Genomic DNA, 19,672 nt, shown 5'->3' on the forward strand with positions numbered 1-19,672 from the left:
AATCCAACTTTTCAAAAGGACTTAGAAAGGGGTGGGAAAGGGAAGGCCCCCCTCCAGCTAATGAGGGAGACAGTCCCCAGACGGCCAAGAATAGCCTCCTGGTCTCCTGGGCAGTGTGGCTCCTGCAGGGCTGGTGAATTAAGGCTGACAGTGGGGATGAGTCAAAGCTGTATTTTGCCTTCTTTGTGGTTGTCTGGACTGTTCTCGTTCACCCTGTGATGTGTGCAGAGCCCCGGATTGTATTTCTCCGTCCATCCCCCATCAACCTTGCAGCTAATGGAAAGTCCCCTGGACTTGGGCCTATGATGATCTCTTCTCTTTACTTTCCAATTCTAGTGCCAGTTTGTGTGTGGGGGAGGTGGGCATCTGCATGGTTTTTTGGTGGATGGTGGGAGAGTGCTTATCTGATACTTTGAATCTGCTACAGTGTAAGCCTAACTTACTCTTGAAAGTATTTCTGTGAGGTGTGTAGTTATCTCCATGTCACAGATGAGAAAATTGAGTCTCAGAGATGTCAAGGTCTCATCCATCCTCCTCAGCTAAGAAGTAGCAAGGCCTGGACTCAAACCTAGGTCTCCTTTTTCCACAAAGAGACAAACACACTGTGCCACCCTTGCCCCTTCAACCCAGAACTCACCCAAAGAAGTAGGCCCACCCCTCCTGCTTAGGCTTTGCCCTGGTCTCTGGGCTCTTTGGATAAAGTATAAGGAAGCATCTACTATGAGGAAAGCTTCTCAGGCCCACGTTCCCACAGCTGGCGAGCGCATCTGAGGAGAAACAGAGCTCCCACCCAGAACACACCTGGAGCAGCAAGCCCTCCCCCCGAGTAGCCAGCCCATAGGAAGCTCAAGAACGGCACTCCCAGGGGACAAGAAGAGAAGAGGGTAAGGGACAAAATTTCTGACCCTGCCAACCCAGGGTCTCATGTTTCCTCATGAATAATGAATAGAACTGACAAGCAGATGGTTTGACATCCAGGACTCTGCACCATCCAGAGCCACTTTCTCATCTCTAACTACCCAGGGGCCTGGAGAGCTGATGAATGCCTGGGAGCACCCAGCCTGTCTGGCCAACCTGAAGGAGGTAGGAGGAGCCAAACCCAAAACCCTGTACCCACAGGTCTCAGGGCTGACCCCTGGCATAGGAGTCCTGGGGAGGCAGTCTGGGAGAGTTAACACGTTGCGTACGGATCCCGCCGTACGCAACGTGTTAAGACTCAGGAGGTGGGATTAGAATGCATACAGATCCCTTGCATCACCTTCTCTGGGCCTCAGTTTCCTCATCTGCATATAAAACAAAAGAGTATAGGTGATCTCTGTGGAAAGCAAAGGCTAAGAAAGTATGAATACATACTTCAGTGGCAGGCTCAGAAGTGGGGCTCTAGTTGCTTCTCTGGCAGCCAGTCTAGCTCAAGAAGGGCAAGACAGAGAGACAGACAGAGCCAGCCACCTGGCCCTTATGTGGAGGGAAGTCCTACTGAATAGCAACCCCGGAGCCATCAGACCACAGGGATAGGAAAGGGGCAGCAGAAAGAGAGGGGGGCAGAGTGGTAAGAGGCTGGCAGGACACAGCACACAGCTCCTCACATTCTGGTTGTTCTCAAAGATTATTAAATGAACTACATCTTTCCACAAAAGTCACTTCAACAATTTCCTGCCGCTGAGCAGGACTGTCCCTTTCCTAGCCAAGTTCAGGTCACCCCAAGGAAAGGAACTCTGCCCCGACCTCACTGGGTCACAGGGACCTCCTGATCCCGCTGTATGGCTCAATAGCATCTGTGACTGAAGCTCAGATTTACCCCCCAGGGAGGAAGCCACTGCCCCCACTCCTGCCAAAGCTCCATGCCAGCAGATACCTTCCAAGCTCCCCAAGGAACAAGCTTAGTGTTTTCTTTCTTGCCCTCAATATTTGGCCTCTACCTTGGGGTACCTCAAAGGCTCCCCACACCCTCTCCTGAACCCTGATAACAGCAGGTCTCAGAGCTCTGCCAGTCCACTAAGGACCTGGGTCCCTTTGACTAAGTGTCTAACCAGATGATGAGCTCTTTTTGAGTCAATGAGAACATCCAAAAACCTAAGATGAACCGAGCCACCCACACTTTCAATAGGGAAGACCACGGAGCCTGTCACAGGGTGATGGACTGTTAGGCCAGAAGGGATGGCAAATACATTCTTACCACTTCTCCCCATCCTCTACCCACAGCAGACATCACTAATCCATCTCTTTCCCATTGAGGCAGATTTAACCTCACAATCCCTCTCAACACTGTGCTCTAGCACCAACTGATGAGAAGCAGCTGAGGAGTTAAAACTGATTTGCCATCCCTGTTCTAGCCTGAGCCCAAGGGCCAGCATGTGAAAGAGACACACCAGTGTCACACAGGAAGTTGGTGACAAAACCAGAGCACCAGCCCATCTCCTAACTCCCAGCTTCCACTTCACCTGTCAGTGCTTCCTCCTCACATCTCATCTTAAAGAAAACCCAAACTCACCAAAGTTGATGAATCTGAGCGTGGGGTTCCGCATCACAGGGGGCTGTGCCTTCCCAACAGCACTCCCCTAGGACACCGACAGGAGGCCTCAGTTAACTTCCGCTGAGACACCAGGTTTCAAGAAAGGAGGTGAAGGCAATCAGGGTAGCTCCCAGGAGGAGGTGACGTGACGAGAGTCTGGAAGGAAACGGGGGTGCTTAGAGAGGAGCTAAAGAAGACGTCTGCCCTCCAAGACTGCCAGTAGTTTGTAAAGTAAAAAGATAGAATTGGAGATAACTGTGTGACCTTGAGCAAATCATTTCAAGTCTCTATTTTGCTGTCTCCTCCTCCATAACATTGTCCAAGCTCCTGGCTCCCCTAATCTGTCTTTAGGAACATTGATGTCAAGTCGCTTGTGCTGAGGCCCCACCCACAACTTTTAAACATACGAGGGACGACTCATCCAGGTCCAAATTCTAAGGAGCTCCAGGCCCTATTCTTCCTTCCTCTGTCCTCCCCCTGATTAATGGAGCCGTGTCCCTCCCCAGACACTCTGTGACATGCCCAGTAGTCAGGAGTGTGTGTGTGTGTGGGGGGTGCGGGGGGCTCCTGGCTCCATCCCAGCCATGTGACCCTGAGCAAGCCACTCAGCTTCTCTGAACCTCCATCCCTCTGCTATAAGATGAGTCTACTGGCCACCTGGACCCAGCCTGACCCTCCAGGGTTCCCTGGCCAGATACTGAGGAGCAGGAAAGCATAGTGATTAAAAACACAGGCTTAGGAGGCAGACAGACTTAGTGCAAAACCTAGATCTGCCACTTACAAGCTATATGAGACAGGGCCATCTCCTTAACAAACCCAGCCTACCATGCCTTGTGTCTAAAACGGGAAGAATGATGACAGCCTGAGGATTCTTAGATGAAACAGTACAAAATAAGGATTGGTACATGCTCAGTTGGGCAGCTGCATTATTACTGCTCATAATGGTGACTTTGTAAACAGTGAAGGACGATACATGTGTTAATGCTTGTTGGTCCGGACTGCATACCAGGTGCAAACACTTTGTGAGAAGGCTCAGAGATCCAAGGGACCACGTTCCACTCCAGCCCTGGGTGCTCCCACCCAGAGCCCACAGGAAGTGTGGGAGTGTGGGATCCGGGGCTGGGCACCTCTCCGGTGGGGTGGGAGCTGCCATGTGAGGCTGTGCTCTTTCTTTCCAGCATCTCGTCTCCCGGCCCCTCGCTGGCTGCTGAGCCTGGCATTTGAGACCCCAGCCCTGACCCCGATCCAGCACCAGGGCTGTCCATCATATCACCCATGCCACTCTGTGCCCATGTCAGAGGCCAGTGCCTGCATCCACAGGAGGGGAGAAGGTTTCCCTTGTTTGGAGCCTTTCTTTTTCCCCCTCAGGGACACACGGGTGGGTGACAGGGAAGGCTGATAGGCTGGGCAGAAGGAGCACACCCAGTGGGGAACACTGTGCCAGCTCCTTTTCTGTTCTGCAACCTTTATGTCCCCCAAAGCAGGCTCTCACACACGCACATGGAGAGACACAGGGCACAGAATTTCAAATGTGTCATCACACACCATACAGACTCACACAGATGATACACGCTTAAAGACACAATCACATGTGTACAGAGATATGCACACACCCCTTCAAGGTCCTCATCCCCACAAAGGCACACAGAAGCAGCCACACGGACAGGCTCAGGCCTTCACACAATCATACACACTCACACGCACACCCTCCCCTTGGCCCCTGACAAGCCCAGAGAGGCAGGAAGAGTCCCCTCTCTTCAGTGCGCAGGGAACTGGGAAGTGTCTTACCTGGATCTGTGGGTTCCCTTGGCTGAGGCACACACACCAGCTCTGAGCAGGTGCGTGTGAGCTCGCACACACACACTCATACATGCTCCAGCCCCCAATCTCACTCTCCCGGCCCCCATCCCGGAAGGCCGGACAAAGGAGCTCATCGGTGAGGTTTGTGGTGAGGAGATGAGAAGGCTGGCAGGGAGCAGCTGCTGTCACCATGGCTACCGAGCTGACCCACTTCTCCTCCACCCAGTCTGGCCCACCCAGCCCAGGCAAGGGAGGACAGCCAGCTTTGGGCAGGGGAGCTGTCTCCCATCACACACAGTTACGGAGAGGGCCTGTGAGGGTGTGGTAAGGGCCGGGTTAAGCGCTAGCTAGGCAAAGTCCTGCATAAGAAGGCAATATCCAGACATCCCTTGAAGACAGTAGAGTGCTGAGGAGATGGCCCCTGCAAGGCCTAGCGCCTTGTCTCTCCCAGGATTGGCGCCCCTGGCCTCGGACCCACATGGGACATGCACTTGCCCTGACCACATTCTCATATAGTCCTCAAGGAGTGGGCTGGCCAGGCCCAAACCTGTGTCCCCCAGACTCCAAGGACTCAGGACACCGAAGGGTAAGTCAGACCCAGAGCTGGATGAGCCCTTTCCTGTTCAGAACAAGGTTCCTGAGGGCAGGGCTTGTCCTCTCCCGTCAGACTAGGAACTGCTGGGGGCATAGCCATGCCTTCCTTCTTTGGACAGGGCTGCCATGTGTCTTCTCTCAGCCAGGGCACTCCTGAGGACAGGGCCATGCATCTGCCATCAGAACTGGGGACACAGAGGAACCACACAGCCCTCAGACAGCTCCGTCTTCTGAAGAGACAGCTCACAAAGCAGAATGAATCACTCCTGCGTGACAGCCTCCTGTAGCGCCCCTTTGCCTTTGGAAGGAAGTAAAACCCCCTCACTGAGACCCACGAGCCGGGGACCCAGCTCACCCCACGCTCCGGCCCCTTCTCTGTAATCCTGTCACACTGGCCTTCTTTTCATTCCTCAAAACTGCCTGAAATGCTCTTCTCCAACCCACCCTCATGTTCTGTGGCCCCTGGATCCATCTGTCATGCCACCTTTGCCTGGCTGGTCCCTACTGATTGCTCAGTTCCAGTGTGAATGTCGTTTCCTAGGTGAGTCTTCCCAGACAAGGTTAGTCTCCTGTCATGCTCCCCCAGACTCTGTACTGTCTCTGCCTGTTATGAGTTGAACTGTGTCCCCACAAAAAAAGATATGTTGAGGTTCTAACCCTAGCATCTCAGAATATGACCTCAGAATAGGGTCATTGCAGATGTGATTAGCTAAGGTGAGGTCATACTGAGGAGAGTGGGTCCTTAATCCAATAGGACTGGTGCCCTGAGAAGATGGCCTTGTGAAGACAGAGACGCATAGAGAGAATGCCATGCAACGATGGAGGCAGAGACTGGAGTGATGCAGCAACAAGCCAAGGGATGCCGAGGATGGCCCGATGTCACCAGAATCCAGGAAAGAACCGTGGAACAGAGTCTCCCTCAGAGCTCTCCGAAGGAGCCAACCCTGCCAACACCTTGATTTTGGACATCGAGCATCCAGGACTGTGAGAAAATAAATTTCTGCTGTTTAAGCCATCCAGTCTGTGGCGCTTTATTACAGCTTCCCTGGGAGCCGAATGCACGGATGTTCCTAACCGATGTGCCCCCGGCTGTGAGCTGCTTGGAAACAGGAACCATGCCATCTTCTTCACCTGAATCCCCAGGGCCTGGCCCGAGTCTGGCACAGAGTAAGCTTTGTGAATATTTATTGAATGAATGGTGATCTAAAACAAACATAAAATTATTGGTATTTACAGCTGGAGAGTAGAATTGTGAGTCGTTTTTATTTTCATGTGAAATACTGCATTTTCTAAAGTTACCACTTTAGAAACTGTATTAATGTTATAAAGAAAAATTAAAATACATATTTTTCTTTGCAAAACATACATGAAAATAACAGGCATTATACCACTGTATTATGAAAAGGGAAAACTTCTTCTCTATGCTTGATAACTCCTTTTTTTACTGATTAATTGATTCCTCCTTGTGTTGCTAGAGTGCTTTCTGGAGTCAGATTTACGGAGTTTGAGCTTTGGGGCCTTGTGGGACATAGATTCCAGGTGGAAAGGGTCCGGGCAGGGTGTGCATGCTTCTCAGCCATCTCTACCATCCACTACCTGTCATGAGATCTGGTCAGATGTGGCACCTATCACCTGACAGGCTGCTAGACTTGGCACTTGAGAACACGACCCACCCTGGCAGAAGGCAAGCCCCTGCCCTCCATGAATGCAGTGTCCAGTGCTTCTCAAACTTAAATGTGCACAAAAATTACCTGGGGATCTTGTTGAAATGCAAATTCTGATTCCATGGGTCCCAGGTAGAGCCTGGGATTCTGCATTTCTAACAATCTCCCATGCTGCTGGTCCACAAACCACCCTGAAGCACTGAGAGGTAAAGATAACATATTCTGGTTGTTCTGCAGAAGGAGTAGACACTTCAGGACGGGGACACCAGAAAAGGCATCACGAGGAATGCACTGCAGAGCAACTCAAAAGGTAGATGGGACGGTCCAGAGAGAAAAGTCTATGTTCAGAGGCTGGTAAATAGAGCAGTACAGTTGGAGCAGGAGGTTAGTTGACTGTGGGAAGAAGGCTGGAAAAGATAGGCTTGGCACAGCCAACGAAGGGCTCTGAATGCAGGGCTAAGAGGCTTGGCTTTAATCCTGAAGGGAGTGAAATCTGACATGACTTAGATGTAATATTTTATAGAGATCAATTTGACACTGAGTACAGAATTAGAAGAAAGCCTGACAGCAAGAAGAGCAGTCAAGAGGCAGGTAAGAAGGGCTGCACTGCTGCAGGTAGTACACGTGGAGAGGAAAGGCAGACCAGAAGTCCAGGGAGGGCTGCCTGGAGTTAGTGATGGGACAAGGTTGAGGAGAGCAAATAAAATAGAATCCAAGGGGACTTACAGGAAGGGTAGGGGCTGAGAAGTGCCATCAACAGAGCCTATGGTCCCAGAGGAAAAAGTTGGCTTAAGGGGCAGATGAGTCCCCATTTTAGATGTGATAAGTCTGAGATAATACCGCAACTCCCACATTGAGTTGTTGGGCAGGTAAGCAGACTCACTGGTGCTCAGAAGAGCAATGTGAGTGGGCAGGATTTGGGCATGTTCCCCAGAGGGGAAAGTGGGATATGGAAAGGAAGGAGAACACCCAGAAAGGAGTACAGAGGGAGGAAAGGGCGAGAGGTAATACTCACAGTTAGGGGTAGGAGGAAACTGGAATCCACTGAAGGGCGGTGAATTGGCGACTGAAAGTAAGAGAACTCAGAGAAGACGCCATGAATACAGCCTGAAGGCCTTACCACACCCTGACACTGAGACCAAGGACAGGCCTGCCCAGCCCAGGATTCAGGAGGGAGGCCGGGGGTGGGGGGTACCCTGACTCTCTCCTAGGGGGGCAGGGGAAGCCCAGGCCTGAAAAAGAGCACAGCTTAAATGGAAAGCAGAATTTGGACTGGTAGAGAAGGGGGCTAGATCCCCCGGGGAGGGTCTGAGCTGCAGCAGTATCCCAAGAATCCTGGGCTCCCGACCATTTACTCAAGCTCAACCCAAGCGTAAGCATGACAATGCCCCCACCCAAACATACACATGGCATTTGCACACCCACATGGCTGCAGAACCCCCAGGGCAGAGAAGGTGGGGGAAAAGGTCTTCGAAGCAAAGCTCTATTGCTGGGGAGCACATACTTTATCATCCCACTGGGACTATTTTGAGAGTGAGCAAAGGCACTACTAACAATCACACATAGACCACAGGTGTAAATTAGGACTGTCCCAGGTAAACCCAGCTGTATGCTCACGCTAGCTCTGGGGAATACTGGATCTCAACAAAATACCCATTTGGTCCCTGTTCCCTCTTTCTAGATGGGGTGGCAGAACTGACAGACAGGCGGTAGAGACTGGCTAGCTCACCCTCAGAGGCAGGGGCTCCGCTGAGGGTGCTGGTAGATGGAGAAGTCTTCTCCTCCCTGCCCCACCCCAGCCTGAGCGCCGATGCCGCGGTCTAGGGAGACACAACAGCACCAAGGACAGCGGCCAGCCGTGGCTCGCTCCCGGCCTGCCCAGCTTTTTTGCCAGGGCCACCGCTAGGCCGGATCAATATTTCATGGGGGAAGGGGCTCCGGTTACCAGCTCCGCGCCAAGCCGGAAGGCGCCACCCACGCCCGCCACCAGCCCTGGGGACCCTCCTCGGGAACTCAGCACACTCGCATCCCTAGGCCAAACAGATGCCGCCCTCAATGCATTCTGCATTCCCAGCCCTCTCCCTGTCCCCTCCATCCCTTTCCAGAGCACAAAGACCCGCGTGCACACCACACATCTTCATGCAGCCACTCTGACACACCACATAGCCAGACACGCGCTGTACAAATACGACGATATACACAAACAACAGGCACACACCACACCCAGCAAACAAGCCACCTAGACACACACACACACACCATACGCCTCACAAACACATTACATAAAGATGCATTCACCACAGACCCACATGCACATCACACACAGACACGAGACACCCTGCCACACACGCTGCACAAAAACTCCCTCCTTAGACGTGATGCGAAGATGCTTTTACCAGACACACACATCACATGCCCCACATACGCACGCATGTCCACGCACACCCACACATACATACACATGCTCTCAGAGACACCCAGACATATCGCTCAGAGCTACATTCACCACGGACACACACACATCGCACACATACATACACACAAACTGAAACTCACACACATGCACATGTACACACAGCATGCCTTCACAGAGACCCTCAGACATGCATCTCGGATACACAAGCACACGCCCCACACTACCCCGGCTCTCCACCCTCCTGGAGCCAAAGCCTTTCCTCCCACTGTGGGACTGGGGAAGGGGCAGGCAGGTCGTGGGCCCTTTGGATGAATCCTGGGTCCTCTGAGGCCTCCTGGGGTTGATGTCCAACTCCTAGGAACAGGCAGTCAGCAATACAAAGAAGTAGAAAACGGGGGAGCAGGTGAAAGGGGACCTTTGAGACCCAAAAGCCTCCTGGCTTCGCTGTCCCTGGGCCCCAAGTTCTGGGGCACGAGGCTCCGGGGACAGTCTCGCACCCCCCACAGCCCGAGTGCACCCTGGGCATCCAAGCCTCTGGGAGGCCCTGCCCCGTGGTGCATGGAGACCAGGAGAACGGTGGAGCCTGCAGCTCCTGCCCCTGCAGGAGTACCCGAGCCCTGCCGCATAGACGAGGGGACACCCTACCCCCATCCAGACACCCCGACTCCAAGAGCCAACACCCACCTCAAGCAGGCTGAGGGGACAGTGGCACAAATTCTCCTGTCTACAGGACAACCATGGCAGGATTCTCGGAAAAAAGCCAAACCAGGGCACAAGGTGAGGAGAGGGAAGCAGGGAGAGACTCCCAATTTTCCAGGTAGATGGAAGGGACCGTAAAGATTATCTACGCCAGTGGTCCATAGCTCTGCCATCCCCATACCATCTCCCAGTTTTGCATTATCTACATAACACTGTGTGCCCCTCGACGATGTCTGCCAAATCTACATACTTCTGAGGTGCTCATTATTTATTTATTTAGAAATTTACACTTTTCACTGAAATGCATTTATTTTAAGTGGAAACTTTGTGTTACTACTATAAACAGAAAGCCAGTATCACTTTTAATAAGTAGAATATGACAGTTAAATACAGTAGTAAAATGTAGTTATATGGACCTGTCAGTCAAGATCGCTGTTAAAAAGGGGAGGGCAGCAAATATTGGAAAGTTGTTTAAGAGACACTAACACTACACTGACACGTTCTCCCTGGGACAAACGTGGATTTGATAGAGTTAAAAGGGAACAAACTTTCTCACTCTGCGAGCCAGTGCTATGTAATGGCAGGTCCACGAGCCACTGAAAGTCATCTCAGGTCAGTGAAGGTACCACTCTCCACGTTGGGAAGCTCTAGGCTTGCCCGCCTCCTGCAGGAGCTTGGGCCAGCTGGCACTCTATTGCCACAGTCCATTCTGGTAATAACAATCCTTAGAAATTTCTCAATTCTTTCCTATTTACAAATTGTCCCTACACCTACCATCTAATACTAGACTTATAGCAGGAATTATCATCCCGATTTTTAAATGAGAAAACTGAGGCTCTGGAAGGTTAAGGGACTTTTCCAGAGTCATGCAGCTAGACAGGATTGGTCCATGAGTAGGAGACCCTCAACTCCCACCCAGATGCCTCTTCCACTCTACCTGCATCCGTCTGTCCCACACTCAGGAGCCCTTGCTCTGGGCTGGCCCATCTAGGCAGTGGGGAGTGGAGGGAGGATGGTGTTCAGTTACCTCCCCTTAGGCCCTCACAATCCTGAAAGGCCAATAGGCAAGTGAATGAGGTTAAGAGCTTTTACTCTGGAGTCACACTGTTGTGTGTCCCTAGCTTGTAATGTCACCTCTCGGAACCTCATTTTCCTGGTCTATAAAATGGGAATAATAATAGTGTTTATCTCATAGGGTATGCGGATTAAATTAAATAAGTATGTGCATAGTGTTTGGCACTAAATAAGTGCTCAACACTGTTTATTACTAGGAAAGTACAAAGAATAGAATTAATGCAGGTAAAGAATGACTGGTTGGGGGAAGGGAGGGTAGGTATGGGATGGTTCTTCACTGAGGAAAGGAAATGAGCTAAGTCTTAGCGGATAAATAGGAGTTTAGTGGGAGAACTGTTCCGACTGCTCATGCCCTCCTCCTCCCTCTCTCACCACTCCAAAGAGAAGTTAGAAAACTCAGGGTCTCAGCTCCCAATCTCTCTGCTCAGGACTCTGAATGACATCTGACAGGTTCTTCAGAGCCTGCTCTGGGCAATACCGCCCCAGGAAAAGACTCCCGTTTAAGACACAATGCCCAGTCCATTTCCTCCACATGCTGTCCAGAAGGAAGGTTGGGGGCCAGGCCCACCCTGGTACTCTAAGGATTCTAGCAGATGTCTTTTGAAGTGCTTTTGGCCTGGTAACAAAGACCCCCACTTTCTCTGAGGGGATCAAGAGCCATGTTTACGTATCTGACTTTGTGATCCTTCCCAGCAGGCTGTAGTTGATTGGACCAGGGTGGGCACCTGACCCTCTCAGAGCCAATCAGACCTTCTCCTGGAAGTCGGGACTTGGATCTGTCAAGCCCTGGGTTCTAGCTCCGAATGTAGCTAGAACGGAAGGACACAATACAGGAACTATAGGGGGCCCAGCCTCAGGAAAAGCAGAGCAAACCGAGTCTGTGGAGACAGAAAGGTGAAGGCGGCCGGCAAATTGCAGAGAACAGCTGCTCCAATTTTTCCTGGCCTACACGCCCCTTTTCCCAGAAGCTCACAACTTTTCTGTCCCGCCGTTCCTAGGAATCCCTTATGTCCTCGTAATAAACCCTTCTGTATTACTGAGGCTGGCTTGAGTGGGTTTCTGTATACAAGCAAAGAGCTAATTAAGACAGTGGAGAAGCTGGGAGCTGGATACAAAGATGAACAATCCTTGAGAAAAATAATCACTGTGCCTGCACTGGAGGAGCTCAGTTTAACGGGAGACGAGGAAGTGACGTAGACTCTGCACAGATGTGGCTAAGGGACGTGGGCTAACTCTGCCCGGGCAAGGGGGCAGAAGGGCTCCGCAGAGGCTTCATAGCAAAGGTGGCAGCTGAGCTGGGTTTGAAGAACAAAGGACATTTTCCAGGGAGACAAAGCAGGGGTGGGGAGGCATTGCAGGCCCAGGGAACAGCAAGTGCAGAGGCACAGAGGCACAGAGGCACAAAACAGCTGATGTGTGAGAGGAACTGCCGGGAGTTCAAAGTGTGGTGGGGGAGCAGAGATGAGGCAGTGGGGTGCAGATCACAAAGGGCTTTGAATACCATGCTAAGAAGTTGAGGCCTTTCCTGTCAGCAATGGGGAGCTACTGAAGTATTTTAAGTAGCAGGGGGTGACAGGTCAATTCTGTGTTTTAGAAAGATGGCTCTGAGGCTGGAATGAGAAAGGACTAGAGAAGGCAGGTCGGGAGGGAGGCAGGGAGGCCAGTGAGGATGTGGCAGCATTGATCCATCTATTCCTTCACTCACTGAACAACTCACTGCAGACCTACTACGTGCCAGAGCTAAATGGGATTCCTGACCCCACGGAGTTCACAGTTTAGCAAGAAAGAGAGACGAGGAGAAAGCAATTCAAGTGTGGTGAGTGCCGTGAAGAAGCACAAGGTCCTACGGAGGAGGGCGGTATCCAGTTCCCAGTTTTTAGGCTCTGCTGTGGAAATGAGGTTCAAGCTGGTATCTGTCTGCAGGAAAAGGAGGAGTGCGTTCCAGGACGAGGGCACACGTGTGAAAGTCCTGCAGCTGAGGGAGCGGGACAATGGTGTAAGATGACACAAAAAGGTGGGCAAGGACCAGATTACACAGGTCCTCGCAGATTACATCAGAGGCTGGTTTTTATTCCAAGAAGTTTTGGAAGGATCTTAAGCAGGGAAATGATACATTTATGTTTAGAAGATCATTCTGGCTATACTATGAAAAATGAAATGAAGTGGGGCAAGAACAGAAACAAAGGAGACCAGTTTAGGAGGCTGTCGCAGCAGTCCAGGTGAGAGCTAATGGTGGTCTGGAATGGGGCGGTGGGCAGGGAGAGAGATGACAGATTCAAGAGAGATTCAGGAGAACTAATAGGACCGGCTGTGGGATGTGGGGGTGAGGGAGAGGGAGGTGTCCAGGATAACTTCCAGCTTTCCAGCTTGAACAAGTGGGTGGATGGTGTTGGCAGGATGAGCGGGGGACATTGGAGGCAGAGCAGGTGCTGGCAAGCAGAGCTGGGGACCTGGGTTTGGACCTAAGGCTGACCGTGGGACATCTAAATGCAGCCCAGAGGCAGTTGTACCTGCAGGTCTGGAGCCCAGAAGAGATATTTAAAGTCAAGAGGTTTACCTGGTAGTGGGGGAGGAGTGTGCAATAGAGTAAGAAAAAGGGGCTGGGGCAGCTCTGAGGAATCATGGTAGCAGCAGGGCCTGGGAACAGATGACCAGGAGCTCTGAGCTTGGAAAAGCAGAACCATGAAATCCAAAGGGTACTTCCCTTAGCCCTGGGAGGCATCTGGCTTTGGTTCCACCTTTCCTGGCCAAGCATGACGCCTTGGCACAGGCACTTCCCAGCTGAGACAACCCTTCCTTCCCCACAACACCCTCCTCCTTTGCAAACTCCAAGTTATCCTTCTGACCCAGCTCAGGGGGCCGCCCTCCTCATGTCCCTGGTCTAGGCACATGTTCTCCAGTAAGACAACCTGGGTTTGAATCCCAGCTCTGCCACTTGATGGCTGTGTGCCTTTGGTCAAGAAACAAAACTTCACTGTCCTCATCTGTACAAAGGAAATAATAATAGTACCAACCTCGTAGGGCTGTTTGAAGACGAGTATGTAAAGTGCTTAGCAGAGAACCTAGCACACAGTAAGCACTAAATAAATGTTACTATTATTAACATCCCACCCACCTTGGGACAGTTAGTCACATCCTCCACCTTATACCTCCTCCACTTGGGAACTATTTGCAGGTCTGTGTCCCTCCCTGCCTCTTCCTACCCCCACCCAATTTGTGGGGCTATATAACATGCAGGGCCCAGTGCTAAATGGAAATGCAGGACCCCTATTCAAAATTATTAAGAATTTCAAGAAGGTGACAGCAGCACATTAAACCCAGTGTGAGGTCCTTCTAAGCGCAGGGACCTGTGCAAACACATTCATGAAACCAGCCCTGACCCCACCCCCAGCCAGCCCTGGGCCTGGCCAGAGTAGTTATCAGCCCCCTTGCAATAGAGTAAAAATGCTAACTGACATTGAGATAGGGTTTTGTGATTTCCATTTGGAATTTCATTTTATCCTTCCCATAGAAAGATAAAACATCAACCCATTTTATAGCCGAGGACACCGAGGCTCAGAGATGGAGTGTGCTTTGCCAGAAATCACTACCTCATGAACTGCAGACCTGGGATGTGAATATAGGCCAGCTGGTGCCAAAGGCTTGCCTCGTGCCCTCTGGCTCCGCAGGGAGAACCTGACCCCAAGGGATGAACTTCATCAACAAGACCCAGAGAGAGGGAACTGGAGGGACTGGGACCGGCACCCTCCCTCCTGGGATGAGCCGTGTAAACAACCAGCTCCCGGAGGATCAGGGCTGCTGCACAGGGGAGTGGGTAACACAGGGCAAAAGGTCACTGCTGAGAAGGTTCTGCCTGAGGGCCAGAGACCCCAGCCCGCACTCTCTGGAAGTCGGACCCTGCCTCCTCTGCTTAAAACCCTTTAGGGGCTGCCGGTGGCCTCAGCATCATTCCCAAATCTTTAGTATCCTGCTAGACCAGGGAGTTCTGATGCCTGCCCACTCTCTCTCCTCCCTCCACTACTGCTGTCCTCCCCCTACCACCCCAGGCCTGTTCTCACCATCATCAAAGCTTTATTTTAGCACAAACTGTTCCCTCTCCTCATCCCTTCTTCTTTGTCTCCTCAAGTCCTTGTCACCCTAGGCTTCCTGACTCCCTCCTTTCAACATACGTCACCTGCTCTGGGCCGTCTCCTGGCCAGAATGTAGGCTCCCAGAGGCAGGGGCTGCCTGGCTCCCAGAGCTTGGGTGTGTGAGCACATCAGGTATCTGAATGCATGCACCTCAACAGAGGCAGGGGGGCCCTGCGCTCTTTCTCCCCTTTTCTCTACTCCTCCCGAACCCCCCTTTTCTTATCCAGGCATTTTGAACACCATGTGTGAGGAGCCCAAACTTACAAAGGGAAGAGAACCATCACACGGTATGCACCCTCCCCTGCCAGCCCTGGGCTGGGTGCTGTACATCCTGTTGGTACATTTAATCCCCTGAGCACCTTCCAAATGGGCGTGAGGCAGTATAGGTATACATTCTTCCTGTTTTCCAGAGGAGTCTGAGACCACCTGCCTGAAATGATAACAGAGTCTGGAAGTGGCGTATGCGGCATTTGAACCCATGTCTGTCTGCTACCCAAGTACCTGGTGTCCTTTCTGCCCCTGTGACTCACGGTTCCCAACCAGCTCACCTCCAACCAGAGAGCAACTGTTTCTCACCCATGCCCTCAGCTCCCAAACTCCCCCGGCAGCACAACTGCTCTGTGGGGTCAGCAAAACACCAGTGTAAAGGCCAGTGGAGAAGTCAGTCCTCTGGGTCAACAAAATGCCACAATGGGAGAAATACCCCCAGGTGAGCCAAACACTAATGGGGGAGGTACCCCCATTGTCATTGTCAGCAAAGTACCAGCACAGGAGGCATACCTTGCACCCCGTCGGCCAAAGACCAGTGTGAGAGACACTTCCCTATATCTCCCCCTCTGCCACGGCCCATGCCATGGTCTGGGGGTGCACAGACAGAGTGCTCCAAGGTGGTGCTCCGGGGGGGGGGCAATGTATCTGGGGCTCTGCTGCTGCCTGGGGGAGAAGGCTGCGGCTGGGGAGTAGGGCAGACTTGGGTGAGAGTTCTCACATGGCACTAATGAAATCAACCACCAGCCTGCCCCCTCCATCCCCAGGGACCCTCCAGGCTCCAGCTGATGCAATGCCCAGGCAGGATAATTGTTTTTGTCCCTCCTTAAAGGGCCAGCTGCTGTTGCAGCTGCAGACATCACCCAGACCCCTGACAGACCCCACAGAGCTTAGCACCTAGTTAGAGATTGCGGGAGCTCAGAAAGGAGCAGCTCAGCCCTGAGTTCTACAGAGGAAATCCAATTAACGTCCAGAGACCAGAAGTATCTGTGAGCAAGATGGGAGGGAAAGATAATAAGATAGAGACAGTGCCTGGCCCATGAGACCACATGCCCAGAGGGAGGGACCTTGGTCCCTACTGGGTCCTCAGCACCTGACTCCTGCCTACCTGTCCTGTCAAGTCCTTGGCACAGGAGTTGATTGTGAGTTATCTTACTGAGTTTCCCTGAGTGCCACGTACTGTGCTGAGTAGCTCAAATCCACCATTTTATTTACTCTCCCCTCCAGCAGACCTAAAAGGTGGTTCTGTTTTACTGAAGGAGGCTCAGAGAGGGGAAGTGATTTCTGGCGACAGCCAGAAAGTGGCACAACCTGGGTTTGAAGCCAAGTTTGTCCAATTCTGGGCTTCACATCCTACAGAGGGTCAGGTAGGTGTCGAAACCCAGGGCTACAGATCCTAAGCCAGACAGCGTGGCATAGAGGGCAGGGGAAGGGTCTGGGGTCCTAAACAGGCTCTGAAGGGCATGGTGCTTGGTTTGAGCACAGGTTTCACAGGCCCCTTCCTCAACCCCCCCCCCAAGAGAATGCCCCATTAGGTTGCCCACATGCCCCCAGGGACAGTTGGCAGCTGCCTGATTACAGACTAATTGGTGGCTGGCAGCAACTGTAGGGCTGGCTAGTTAACCCCCTGGTGACCAAGCCTAGCCCAGAAGAGTCCTTTCCCCACAACTTCAGGCCCCAAACCCAAGGACCCTAAACTTAAGAAGTCATCATGGGCAGAGGATAGGATCAAAGAGGCAGCAGCCTTCCTCTCCACACCCAGACAACACCCCTGGAGCTGAGCTTGGTCACTGACATTCATCCAGGCTCCCCAGCCCTATAGGGCCACATCCAAACTGCCCCCAGGTGGCAGTGCCAGCCAGCACCCCTGTTCTCTGGCCTGGGGTATGGCATTGTTCACCCCATCTAGGACCACAGGAGCTGTGGGCCTTCCCTGGGTTTCCAGGCTTAGGATACTGGAAGAAGCCCACTTCTCAAGGCAGAGCTGTGCAGAGAAGGTGATGTGGGCCTGGGTCCAGGCAGCCTGGAGCCAACCAGTGAAGATACACCCCTGAATGAGAGAGTGTGGAAGTTGCTCACCAAGGGTCTTGCCAAGTCTCCTTGCACCCTGGACTCTCCACGTTGGAGAGTCCAAGCTGCCTTTCCCAGCTTCCCGGAAGCCCCCTCTTCCCATCCGAGGGCTGGAGGAGCACCCCCCCTTTTCTTTCATGGAGTAGGGGTCCTCTAGGCACCACAGTGGTGTCTCATTGAGAGGACAGTGACCACTTCTCAACCAGGGCACGGGCAGGAGGGAGGAAGGCAAGCTGCCTTCCAGCTCCCTTTCCAGGAGGGATTTTAAGCACTTTCCAAAAATGCCATGCGAGGCAATGCTGTTGAAGACCGGGCCCCAGATGCTTTGAGCATCAGCAAACAACTCAAGACTCATTTTCCAGGCTTCCCCAAACAACCCCATGTTCCCCTTTCATACCTTAGCCCCCGCCCCGGAGTCATCACACACACTGTGCTCATCCCCCGGGCCCCCGCCCCCCAGACCCTCCCTGCACGCACAGTTCCCTACGTGGCGCCTCCCGGCCGGAGCCCCCATTCCCTCCTCCGGTGATTCCCCCAGACCTCTGCAGCCCCTCCCCACGTCCACTCCCAGGTGAACAAGGCCTACAGACTTACCCGTAGGTGGGCCTGGGGTTCAGACAGGAAGGGGTCTCGGTTGGCCGAGGCGGCTCTGCAAGGCGGGGCAGGTGTTGCCCCGGGACCCCGCCCCGCGGACCCGGCAGTAGGCGCGGCCCGGTCCCAGGCGGGCGGCGGACTCCGAGGCGATAGGGGCGCGGGGCGGGGAGGGGCGGCGAGAGAGGCTCACGGGGGCATCGCCCGTCACCGGGCTGGGCAGCTCCGCTCCGCCCGTCTGCGCTACCGGCTGTGCAACGTCCACGGTTCTCAGCCGCCGCCGGGTGCAAAGCCCAAGCCCCGGCTGGCGGGAGGAGAAGAGGGAGGCGGGGCCTGCTGGGGCGGGGCCAAGGTCTGGTGGGAGGGGTCACTGGAGGGGCGGGGTCAATCGGGCGGGACCTTTAGTGGTGGGCGGGGCCTAGGGGAATAGGGAGAGTCTGGGTTTGCCTGGTTGGTTGCGACCTACGCTAATAAGGCTCGAAGTGGGCAGGGTCTAGAAGATGCCTCGAGCCTCTCCACAACCTTAGGACCCTACTGCTCCATACCTGGTCCCCTCTCTCCACCACATCCTCTATACTCATCCCTCCTTTTCTTTGGGGCGCCTAACTGGCACCGCAGTACCCCTGTCCCACCCTGAACCAGAACCAGGAACGTTACATGGTGAGAGAAGGGGAATCGACTTACAAACACCAAATCCAATTTACAGATAGAAAAACTGAAGCCAGAGAGGAGAAAAGACTTGCCCAAGTGTCTGCTATGAGGAAAAAGACTTTATGATGTCCCTTTTATATAATAAGGTTGTAGAGAGTGTCCTGTCCTGAGACCCAAGTTGACTTCCCTCCCCTGCCGTCTCTTCTTCTGCTATAACAGTGGTTTTTGTTGTTGTTGTTATTGTTGTTTGTTTTTGTTTTTATTTGGGGAAGGGAAACAGGACTTTATTGGGTAACAGTGTGTACTTCCAGGACTTTTTCCAAGTCAAGTTGTTGTCCTTTCAGTCTTAGTTGTGAAGGGCGCAGCTCAGCTCCAGGTCCAGTTGCCGTTGTTAGTTACAGAGGGCGCAGCCCACCATTCCTTTCGGGAGTTGAACTGGCAACCTTGTGGTGAAGAGCCCGTGCTCCAACCAACTGAGCCATCTGGCACTGGCCCATGTGGGAATTGAACCAGCAGCCTTGGCATTAGGAGCATGGAGCTCCAACCACCTGAGTGAGTCACCAGGCCAGCCCTATAACAGTGGTTTTCAACTTGAGGTGATTTTGCCCCCCTCTCCCTGCCGTCATACATTGGTGATGTCTGGAGACGTCTTTGGTTTTCATAACTGGGCATTGCTACTTGCATCTAGTGAAAAGAGACGAGAGATGCTGCTAAACATCTTCCAATGCATAGAAAAGTGCCACACCTAAGAATTATCAGACCCCAAATGTCAATAGTGCCAAGGTTGAGAAGCCCTGCTGTAGGACTTAGCATCAGCCTAAACGAAATTCCAAGTGAGTTCCCTGAGTCCTGAGTTCCTTGGCAACTGGGACCTGAGGAGGATGCTGTATCAAGTGTCTACGAGGGTCATGTCTGCCCCCATCTTGCTGTGTTTAACCTTGCTTAGGTGGTCAGTTCCGCTCTGGGACTCCAGTGTTCTTAATTCCACTCATTTACAGAGGAGACAATATTATTAGTATTTATTTGCCTTCCCAATTGTTTGCTGGAGGCAGGCAAAACAAATAGCATTCGCTGGTGAGGGTGTGGATTAAAATGTGAATGGGGAGTGGAAAGGTGTGGGGAAAAGGAAAATGATTGGGATTAAATGACACTCTTGGGATAGCTAGCTGTATCGTCTACATACCCCTCACCCTATCTCTTCCCT

At 52.6% G+C, this 19,672-nt stretch overlaps 1 protein-coding gene across 4 annotated transcripts in view; it reads right to left on the reverse strand.

Moving 5' to 3' along the window:
- The window catches only part of RIMS3 (regulating synaptic membrane exocytosis 3), a 37,808-nt gene extending 19,661 nt beyond the window's left edge, over positions 1–18,147 (reverse strand). The window contains exons 1-2 of one of the 4 annotated variants that reach the window (XM_074334492.2): positions 17,821–18,147; positions 2,492–2,668 (exon numbers count right to left, since the gene is read on the reverse strand). In XM_074334492.2, the coding sequence (XP_074190593.1) occupies positions 2,492–2,525 (34 nt within the window). In that variant the 5' untranslated portion in view covers positions 2,526–2,668; positions 17,821–18,147. Of the gene's footprint in view, positions 1–2,491; positions 2,669–4,300; positions 4,426–17,820 lie in introns of those variants that run through there. The other 3 variants (XM_074334490.2, XM_019737112.3, XM_074334491.2) reach the window with 3 other exon arrangements.
- Between the last annotated feature and the right edge of the window lie 1,525 nt (positions 18,148–19,672).

Source organism: Rhinolophus sinicus, chromosome 14 (genome assembly GCF_057876585.1).
Source record: "Rhinolophus sinicus isolate RSI-liver-muscle chromosome 14, RSI-T2T, whole genome shotgun sequence".
NCBI classification, from domain to species: Eukaryota; Metazoa; Chordata; class Mammalia; order Chiroptera; family Rhinolophidae; genus Rhinolophus; species Rhinolophus sinicus.